The following is an 11,248-nucleotide window of genomic DNA, read 5'->3' on the forward strand; positions in this document are numbered from 1 at the left end:
TACCGTATGTAGCCAGCAGCCAGCGTGAGCGGCCAGCAGCCACAGTGAGCATCCGTACAGAGGCCGGCGACTGATGTGCCTCGCCCGGGAAGAGCGCAATGATGGTGCCAACTTGGGGCAGTGAAGCAATGTCCTCCACAACTAGACTGAAGAACAAAAAGGACAGCAGCTTGTCTGTTCCCCTTCCCCCAATCTCCCAGCATTGTTCCCATCCCCCCAATTCTTCAAAAAAAATCTTAAAAAAAAAAAAAATTCCACTACTAAAACAGCTAAAAACAATGGGACATTTCCAAGGTCCCTCTAAAATTGTATGACTCCTAAATCATTAGCATTTACCAAATTCTTTCCACAGTATAATCTTTCCTCAAGGTAATCCTCAATATAATATGAAATATTAGCTTATCAAACATGGTATATATATATATATATTTAGCTGACTTTTTATGTAAAATGTGTCACTTTTTATAAGTAATATTTCATTACTCAACACGTCTATCAGCTTGCAACAAACTAGAGGGATTAAAATTTTCAGGCCATACCCTTGTACCCTAAGTTTGATGAAAGATCAATGCATAGTACAAGAAATACAGAAAGTGAATACAAAGAGATAATGGAACTCAACCAGTAGCAAATTTTATACATGCTTACAGGTGAATTAATTAAGTGCTGGCTTAGTTTTATAGATAGTTTCCAAAAGACAAGTTACATAGCTAAATTACATAGTTACAAATCAACCTAAACAAGCAAAGGGACATGCATACATACAAAAAAATGTACTTGTAAAAATATTGTTGCACAACATTACAACCAAAATGTTAGCTCCATTGAGGGCAAGGATTTTGTTTAGTTTGTTCACTGTTGTATCTTTGCAATTGCTGGCTATCAGGCACTCAAACATTGATGAAATTATTGAAACCTCTTACATTTTCATTTTTTCTACAAAGCTGAAATTTATCATTATTCACTTTTAAATTACTAATATAGTTGCTATTGTATATAATTGCTTTTGCAACAATCATATAATGTTCGTTGCACCCAGCCTACCTTGCTTCAAGTAAAGCTGCCATATTCAGCCCTATAAACTGTAGACAAGACAGTTTCAGTTGCTCAGCATTATACATTGCTGCAAATTCTAGTAGCATAGCAGCATTCTTAAGGGTAACTACAAAGGAAGAAAAGATACGCAAAATGAGATGAAAGGCATGTTACTACACTAAAATATACTTATTTCTAAAGTTGTCATGTTTGAACATTTAGAACAAGGACAACTGAAAGCAATTTCTTGCCAAAAATGTTATACTAGAGCAAATATAAAACTGATTTTCCATCCCAATATGCCAAAGTAATGATTGGTTATAAGAAAACATAAGTGAATATTAAAAAAAAAACAAAAACAAAAACAAAACTTAAGCAGAAGAAAAGAGAAGGTGTACCAATGGCACCTAAAAGCAAACACATAAGAACTGATGATCTTCCTCTTAATATTTCAAACTTTCTTTGATAAACAGCTTTCCTTTTCATTTATATAGCACAGAATAGTCATTCTCTCTTCTATAAAACTAAAGATATTCTTAAGACTAAGAGAAACTTACAAAATCATTCTGTAGAATATATTTTTTGAGTAATCAATCAGAATTTGAGTATATTAACATACATACACACATATACACTATATTTGAAAAATAAGTGCATCTAAATCTTACCACATACTAGTGCAGAATCAGGTATACTGTACAACAGATTCTGGATTTTGTTACAATCCTAATAACTTTACATATGAAGTATGTTTTGTTAGAAGACTGTCCCCGAATATTCTACCTACCTAGCATGTAACTTTGACTTCCAGAATCTCTCGATTCTTTTTATTTACTGAATCCCAGCAAACAGAGGAACACAACTGTTTCCTACACCAGGTTTCCTCCATTTCTTTTTTCTTTCTCCCTTGTAACTCTTGTCAAAAGTTATAACTGCAGGTTGTAACGGTCTCTATCTCACTCCTAAGTAATCTAAAGTGTCAACTAATGAATGATGAACCTAAAGTCTCCCATTTTGCAGAAGTGAAAATGGACCACATAAAAATTTTAGTTGTTCAGTTGGGAACAAGGATTGCCCAATAACCAGAGAACAAACTTCTGATGAATCATTCTCTTGTGAAGTTCTAGGAAGATCAAGGAATTCATTAATAAAGGCAATCACGCAACAACGGTTAAGAATATCCAAGGAATGCCAGGAAAATGAACCTATATGGATATCACCTATATGGATACTCTATGCTATTTTATGTTGCATCCTTATATATATTTCCCTTTTCTTGATTAAAACATCAGAGCTGTTGTTTTCTTTTTGATAACCAAAGAGAAGATAGTACACAGAACTCAAGAAAAGTGGGTAAATAAGACACTAGAGTTAAGACAAATTACTAGCAAGTACAAATTAGAAATAATTGTCGGAAAATCCTTTCATACTTCCTGAAGTGGCAATGAAGGAGAACAAAGATAAGATTAGAAGTTCACAAAAGTTTTATGTCAAACTAAGGAAATTTAACCTTTATTCTAGAGTAACCAATTAAAAATATCTGAACAGGGGAAGATATACTTACTTCCTATAGAAAGATTAAAGGAAAGTTAGAAGAAAGAAAAAAGACTTAAAAACTACTGTGACACTACACGGAAGAGATGGATAACTAGCACAGTCAAAGTGAGAATAAAAAAGGTGGGAGGATGTAATCAACATAGTTAAAATGAATAAGTTTTGACAATTAAAAGAATATGGGTATAAGGAAAATAACAAAAAAATAATTTGGGGTGTTCAGGAGGAAAGTCATGCAATTAACTGAAATAATGAAGAGGAAAAAAATAGAAGTTTGAGAGAAAAGAGACGTGTTTTGATCAAATATATTAAGGGGAAGGTGACATAAACATTCCAGCAAACAGGAAATGGAAAGCTTAACACAGACATAGTCAAGACAAGGGCAAGGGTAAAACATTTCTGCTTCCAAACTCTAACCCTTGAAATTTCAAAATAAATTTCACACCATCTTTATTATTCATGGTTTTATAACATTTCAAATAAATATTTCAATTCTAAACTGTATATATTTTCACATATAAGCATTTCTGAAATAATGATGTGCTTGTAAGTGATGAAATGGTTTAAATGTTTTGACATTTCTCATAATACAAAAAATATTGGTGCATTTAGCCATAAATGGCAACAGAAAGTTAATAAAATATAGTAATCCTGGACCAACCTGAAAACACCAATATTCTAATTCAAAAATACTCACGCTTTTCAGTTAATGCTACTTCACAAATCTCTTTCAATCGAGTTATGAGAAGCTGATCAGCCACCACAAGAACACTACAAACAAAATCCACATTTTGAGATTCTAAAAAAAAAAAGAAAAAGAAAACAAGCATCACTTTTTATTACTTTGTAAACATTATGCCTAGGAAAACAAATCCAAGTAATTAAGACACTAAGAAAAAGAGAATTATAATGGTATTTTCTAAATGTTGAAATGGCAACTATGATAAATAGTAATAGTTTCAAAACATTTCTACCAAAATGCCCTGGCTCACACCAGGACCATGAAATGGGCAACTTGAGTTGATCTTTTTATTTTCTTTATTTTTATTTTTTTAAAGATTTTATTGGGGAATTGGGGGAGGGGAAGTGTGTTGGGAAATCGGGGAAGGGGAACAGACAAGTTGCTGTTCTTCTGTTCTTCAGTCTAGTTGTGGAGGACATCGCTTCACTGGCCCAAGTTGGTATTATCATTGATTGTTCTCTTCCCAGATGAGGCAATCGCTCGCCGGCCATGAAACGGCTGCTGACGGCAGCTCATGCCCGCTGCTGGCCTGCCCCACTGCAGCCTATACTGTCGTTGACGACTCACAGAAGCCCAGCTCCAGGTCGAGCTGTTGTTCACCATCTTAGCTGAAGAGGGTGAAGCGTCATTGGCCTTCATATGTGGGATCTGAACCCGGGCCCTGCTGCTCAGAGCAGGCATCCCAAGCCAACTCCTAACCAACGCGGCACTCACCTGGCCCTTGAGTTGATCTTTTTAGTTCAGAGGGCTACTGGAAAGCCTGATTGATTTAAAAATCTCTCATGTTTTTAGACAAATATTTTTCAAATTGAGGGGAAAGTCAAATCTCAGCATCAAACTTAATATGTAGGTATGTATGTTAACATTTACATTAATAGGGGGAGGCTAGTGGTGAATTAGGTTTCCTTATTTAAAACAAAATTGGTCACCTAAGAGTATATTTTTTAAACTATAGGAATTTCTTAATTTAAAATAACCTTCTTGGTGCAGAGTACTACTAATGGCCTTAAGCAATGTCCCTGAGCCACTGCCAGAATAACGACATTAATAAACAAACAATAGCACCACCAAAGGAAGAAAGGAGGGAAAACAGTTAAGAAGAAAAAAAGGAAAAAACAAAATGTTTTTTAAATGAAGGAGAGGTGAATGGCAGACTAAGGCCTATTTCTAATTTTTTTATTCCTTTACAAAAGCAATGAGAATACTGTAAAAAATTGTCAAAAGCAACTTTTTCAGAATTCTAGATATTATCCAAATGCTTGCAATAATCTGGAGAGTCCTGACTCAAGAAAATTATCGGAATCTTGGTAAGAACAGTGAGCTTTGGGACACTGCAGCTTTCCCTATTTAGATCCTTCTCTCCCTTCTTCCGCAGTAGTCTTGAAAACCAACAACCATGCTATCACAGTGGAAATGAACAGCTACAGCCACTGGAGAAGACATTAACAGCTTTAGAGCAATATTATCAAAGAACTATCATTATCTGACCTGCATGACAGTTCTCTGGAAACCCTACCCACTAGAAGAGCTACTCACTCCAAGCTTGCTCAGTGTGAACAGCCTCTTCCTTAGGGGCATTTAATAAAAGCAATCAGCAGCAATTGTTTAACATTGAAGCTGACTGAGACAACAATAACAAATGGAGCAAACAAAAAACATATCAAAAAAAGTTAGAAAGAATAGCTAGGGAAAGAGAGGTTGTTATGACTAAATGTTTATGTCCCCTGAAAATTTACGTGTTGAAGCCCTAATTTCCAGTGTGACTATATTTGAAGATGGGGCCTCTTAGGAAGTAATTAGGTTAAATAAAATCATAATGGTAGGGTCCTAATCCAACAGGATTAGTGTCCTTCTAATAAGAAACATCAGAAATATATCTCCATCTCTCCCTCCTATCCCCCCCCACCTCTCTACATACACACACAGACACAACCTCTCTCTCTCACGCCCCCCCCCACCCCCCTATGAGGAAAGGCTATGTGAGGACATAACAAGAAGGCAGTCATGTACAAGCCAGGAAGAGAGTTCTCACCAGAAACCAATCTTGCCAGACCCTGATCTGACACTTCTAGCCTCTAAAACTGTAAAAAAATAAATTCTGTTGTTTCAACTACCCAGTCTATGCTATTTTGTTATGGCAGCTTGAGCTGACTAATACAGATGTTCATGAAGGGGTTTGAAAAGTTCCAACATATTCTTGTAAATATAGAAGGCCACACTAAACAAATAACAAAGCCTGGGGAAGAATAAGAATCTGATTTTAAGAGCCGCAACATTATATTATTTAAATGTCCAGTTTTCAACAACAAAAATTATTAAACATGCAAGAATGTAAGTAGGGCCCATATATAGGAGAAAAGCAGCAAAGAGAAACCATCCTTGAGGAAGACAAGATGCTGAAGTATTAGACAAAGAATTTAAAACAGCTATTTGAAATATGACCAACGAACTCAAGGGAGTCTTGTTTAAAAAACTAAAAGGAAGTATGAGAATAATGTCTCGCAAAATCAATAGTATCAGTGAAAACAGAAATTATAGGTCAAATGAGATTATCCAGCCTGAGGAACAGAAGGAAAAAAGAATGAATAAACACAGCATAAAAGAACTATGGCACACAAACCAGCATACCAAGATACATACAGGCATAAAGAATATTTGAAGAATAATGGTGAAGTAGGGGGGTGAAGGGGTCAGAAGAGTATAAAAGTTTTGTATGAAGTTGTGATTAGTTTAAAATAGATTGTTATAACTATAAGATGTTATATGTAAACCTCATGGTAACCACAAAGCTAAACTCTATAATAGATACACAAAAGATTAAAAAATGAAATCATACCACTACCCAAAAAATGATTAAATCACCAAGGAAGACAGAAACAAAGGAACTACAAAATAGTCAGAAAACAGCTGACAAAATGGCAATAGTAAGTCCTTACCCATCAATAATTACTATAAATATAAATAGATTAAATTCTCTGATCAAAGGACAAAGTGGCTGAATGGATAAAGAAACAAGATCCAATTATATGTTGGCTACAAGAGACCCATTTTACCTTTAAAGAAACACATGGCTGAAAGTGAAAGGATGCAAAAAGATATTCCATGCAAATAGTAATCAAAGGAGAGTAGAAGTGGCTAGATTTATACCAGACAAAATAGGCTTTAATTTAAAAAGAGTCACAAGAGATAGGTTATTATACAATGATAAAGGGGTTAATATGTCAATAAGATGTAACAATTTGTAAAGATATATGCATACAACACTGAAGCACCTAAATATATGAAGAAAATATTGATAGAACTAAAGGCAGAAATAGACATCAATAAAATAATATTGAAGGACTTCAATGCTCTATGTTGAAATATGGATAGATCATCCAGACAGAAAACCAGTAAGAAAATAGCAGACACGACCAACACCATACACCAAATGAACCTAACAGACATATGCAGAGCATTCCATCCAATAGCAGCAAATACATATTCTTCTCAAGTGCATGTAAAACATTATCCAGGATAGATCATATGTTAGGCCTCCAAACAAGTTTCAATAATTTAAAGAGATTTGATATCATACCAAGTATCTCCTCCAACTAACACAGTATAAAACTAGAATAACAGGAGGAAAATTGGAAAATTCACAAACATGTGGCAATTAAACAACACAGTCCTAAACAACCAATAAGTTAAAAAAGAAATCAAAGAGAAAGCAAAAAAATACCGAGACATATGAAAATGAAAACACAACATAGAGAAGCCTATGGTATGAAGCAAAAAAAGTTCTAACAAGAAAGTTTATAGTGATAAATGCCTTAACAACAACAAAAATCTCAAAGAACAAACAAGGCTTTTTACATAACAAAGAACTAGAAAAAGAACAAATGAAGTGTAAAATTAGCAGAAGGAAATATTAGAGCAGAAAGCAATGAACTACACACCAGAAAAACAATAGAAAAGATCAACAAAACTAAGAGTTGGTTGTTTGAAAAGATAAACAAAATTAACAACACTTAAGTAGACTAAGAAAAAAGGAGAGGGCTCTCATAAAATTATAAATGAAAAGAGGAGAAATTACAACTGATATCACAGATCATAAGAGGCTATTATGAACAAGTGTATGCTGTATGAATTGAACAACCTAGAAGAAATGGATAAATTCCTAAAATATACAACATACCACAAGTTAACAGAAAATGTGAACAGACCAATAAGAGTAAGGAAATTGAATCAGTAATCAAAAGTCTCCCAAAAGACCAGATGGCTTCACAGATGAATTCCACCAAACATTTAAACAAAAATTAACACCAACCCTTCTCAAACTTGTCAAAAAAACTGAAGAGGAAGGAACACTTCCAAACTCATTTATTAGGCCAGCATTATCCTGATACCAAAGGCAGACAAAGAAAATACACTTCAAGAAATTTACAGAACAATATCCCTGATGAACATACATGCAAAATCTGCAATTGAATAATAGTAAACCAAATTCAACAGCATATTAAAAGGACCATACACCATGATGAAGTGGAATTTACACTTGGGTGTAAGGATGGTTCAACACATGTAAATCAATGAATATGATACACATTAACGGAATGAAGGATAAAAATCATATGATCATCTCAATAGATGCAGAAAGTTCATAGGACAAAATTCAACACCCATTCATGATGCAAACTCTCAACAAAATTAGGTATAGAAGGAATATACCTCAACACAATAAAGGTCATATGTGACAAGCCCACAGCTAACACAATAGTCAAGTTTAATTAAAAAAAAAAAAAAAAGCTGTTCATCCTAAGATTAAGAAGGCAAGGATGCCCACTCTATACACCATAGTAGTGGAAGTCCTAACCAGAGCAATTAGGCAAGAAAACGAAATAAACAGCATCCAAACTGGAAAGGAAGAAGTAAAACCGTCTCTGCAGCTGACAAGATTTTATACATAGAAACCCTAAAGATTCCACCAAAAAGCTATTAGAAGTAATAAATGAATTCAGTAAAGTTGCAGGAAACAAAACCAACAAAAAAGTCAGTTGCTTTTCTATGCACAAACAACGAACTATCCCAAAAAGTAATGAAGACAACAATCCCACTTACAATTATATCAATATAAAACACTTAGGAATAATTTTAGCCAAGGAGATAATTGTTGGAAACTATAAAACACTGAGGAAAGATATTGAAGAAGACACACAAATAAGTGGAAAGGTATATTATATTCATGAACTGGAAGAACTGATATTGTTAAAATGCATACTCTACCCAAAGCAATCTACAGATTCAATAAAATCCTATTAAAATTCCAATGTCATTTTTCACAGAAAAAAAAGCAAATCTAAAATCAATATTGAACTACAAAAATACCCTGAACAGCCAAAGCAATCTTGATAAAGAAGAGCAAAACTGGAGGCATGGCACTTCCTGATTTTAAACTCTATTATAAAGCTATAGTAATCAAACCAGTAATGTATATAAACACAGACACAAACCAACAGAACATAATCAAGAGACCAAAAATAAACTTCCAAATATATAGTCAACTAATCTTTGACAAAGGTATCAAAAATACAAAATGGGAAAAGGTCGGTCTCTTCAACAGTGTTAGGAAAATTGAATATTTACATGCAAAAGAATGAAACTGGACCCACATCTTACACCATACACAAAAATCAACGAAAAATGGATTAAAGACAAACCTAAGACCTGAAATCACAAAACTCCTAAAACAAGGAAAACGCTCCTAGACATTGGTCATGGCAATAATTTTTTACATATGACATCAAAACCACATACAACAAAAGCAAAAGTAAACAAGTGCAATTACATGAAACTAAAAAGATTCTGCACAAAGGAAGCAATAAAATGAAAAGACAGAAGGACAACCTTTAGAATGGGAGAAAATATCTGCAAACCATATCTCATAAGAGGTTAACGTCCAAAATACATAAGAACTCCTACAACTCAATAGCAAAAAAACAAATAACTCAATTAACAAATTGGGGAAAGACCTGAATAGATATTTCTCCAAAAACAACATACAAATGGCCAATAAGATAAATGAAATGAAGAAGGGGAAGGGATGAGACAATACAAATTGGTAACTACAGTATGGCCTCAGGGATAGAAAAGACAGTCTGGGGAATATAATCAATATCGTTGTAAATATTTTTTAGGGGGCTAGATGGACTCATGTCTTGTTAGGGAGACCACTTCATAGACGGTGTAGAGGCCTGACCACCGCACTGTATTTCTGAAGCTGATGTTGAATAATATTGTATGTCAAATATTTTATGTAAATATATATAATTATACATACATATAGTCACGGGATGTGGAGTAGAGTGTGGGAATGGAGTCAATGGAATTGTAATAGATAAGTATGATATCGGGGGTGGGAGAGCAGTGGATAGAGGGAAAGGGGGTTGTTTCTGTGTGAGGGGTAAAAAGGATAACTATTGCATTGTTCTGTACACCTGAAACTAATAATAATAAATTAATTAATTTAAAAAAAGATATATGAAACGATGCTCAATGTCTCTAGTGTATAATCATCAGGGAAATACAAATCAAAACCAGGAGATGTCACCTTATACCTTTAGGATGGTTATTATCAAAAACTCTAAAGATAAGCATTGGCGAGGCTGTGGAGGGATCCCTTGGTACAGTTAAGAGTGAAAATGGTACAGCCACTACGGAAACAACATGGAGGTTCCTCAAAAAATTAAAAACAGCAATACCATGATACGGCAATCCAACAGTATTTAACCCAAAAAATGGAAATCAGGATCTTAAAGACATACCTGTGCCCCATGTTCATTGCAGCATTATTCATAATAGTCAAGATACACAAACAGTCTAAATGTCTAGCAACAGGTGATGGGTAAAGAAAATGTGGTATATGCATATGATGGAACACAGAAGTGCACCAGTCTATGACTAAAGACTTCTAGCAACTAAAACATGAGTGTGCTGGTGACAAAATATATAAATGCACTCTTTTCATAAATTTTGGATCAATTTTATTTCTTTCACTTTAGATATGTTATCATATGGGGAAGAACAGGGCAAAAGGAATTTTCATAGATTATTTGTCAAAACTATACTTCCTGTTGTCAATTCCTCATCTCAATCAAAGAAGTGGTTCAGTATGAAATTTAAATCTAACCTCAACCATCAAATATAATTCTTCCAGAGTTCGTTTTCACATAAGTAATGCAAACTTTTCTTTCCGCTCCTTTACTGTTAGTAATCATCCCTATTACTAATTCCAAATGTTGATGGCGTATTTCAATTAGGGTAGAAATTAAGATTCACATGTTAATTTTACCATTATTCAATTCCATCTTAAATATCTAAAATGTCCTAAGTCTTATTAATACCTTTTATCACCACAGCTTCATCAGTATAGAGGTAGTCCAAAATAACTTTAAGTATGTCAGAATGTATTTGCATTTCCAGAGCTGCACAACTGGAAGCCTAAATAAAATAAAATAATTAATTTTAAACAACAAAATACTACTACATTCTGATTGAGTTTGGTACAAAAAACTCTGAAGAGGAATCACATCATGCAGAAGAACATTTATTAAAAACAAAGCTAATCTTTTCTGGGAAGCTCTTTATCTCTCCTTCAATTTTAAATGATAACCTTGCTGGATAGAGCAGTCTAGGTTGTAAACCTCTGTTTTTCATCACATTGAAGACCTCTTGCCCACTCCCTTCTGGCCTGTAGGGTTTCTGTAGAAAAGTCAGTTGATAATCTTATAGGGGTACCCTTATATGTAACTTGCTGCTTGTCCCTTGCTGCTTTTAGGATCCTATCTTTGTCTTTCACTCTTGCCATTTTCACTATGATGTGTCTTGGGGTGGGCCTGTTTGGGATCATCTTGTTTGGAACTCTCTGCATTTCCTGTG

General features: G+C 34.2%; 1 protein-coding gene across 1 annotated transcript in view; it reads right to left on the bottom strand.

The window, feature by feature from the left end:
- Positions 1-11,248, bottom strand: part of IBTK (inhibitor of Bruton tyrosine kinase) — a 95,957-nt gene that overhangs the window by 47,333 nt on the left and 37,376 nt on the right. Inside the window, exons 16-18 of the mRNA XM_019651908.1 lie at positions 10,714-10,810; positions 3,287-3,388; positions 1,045-1,162 (exon numbers count right to left, since the gene is read on the bottom strand). Coding sequence (XP_019507453.1) covers positions 1,045-1,162; positions 3,287-3,388; positions 10,714-10,810 — 317 coding nt within the window. The remainder of the gene's footprint in view (positions 1-1,044; positions 1,163-3,286; positions 3,389-10,713; positions 10,811-11,248) is intronic.

This window comes from Hipposideros armiger, unplaced genomic scaffold, assembly GCF_001890085.2.
Source record: "Hipposideros armiger isolate ML-2016 unplaced genomic scaffold, ASM189008v1 scaffold_169, whole genome shotgun sequence".
Classification (NCBI taxonomy): Eukaryota; Metazoa; Chordata; class Mammalia; order Chiroptera; family Hipposideridae; genus Hipposideros; species Hipposideros armiger.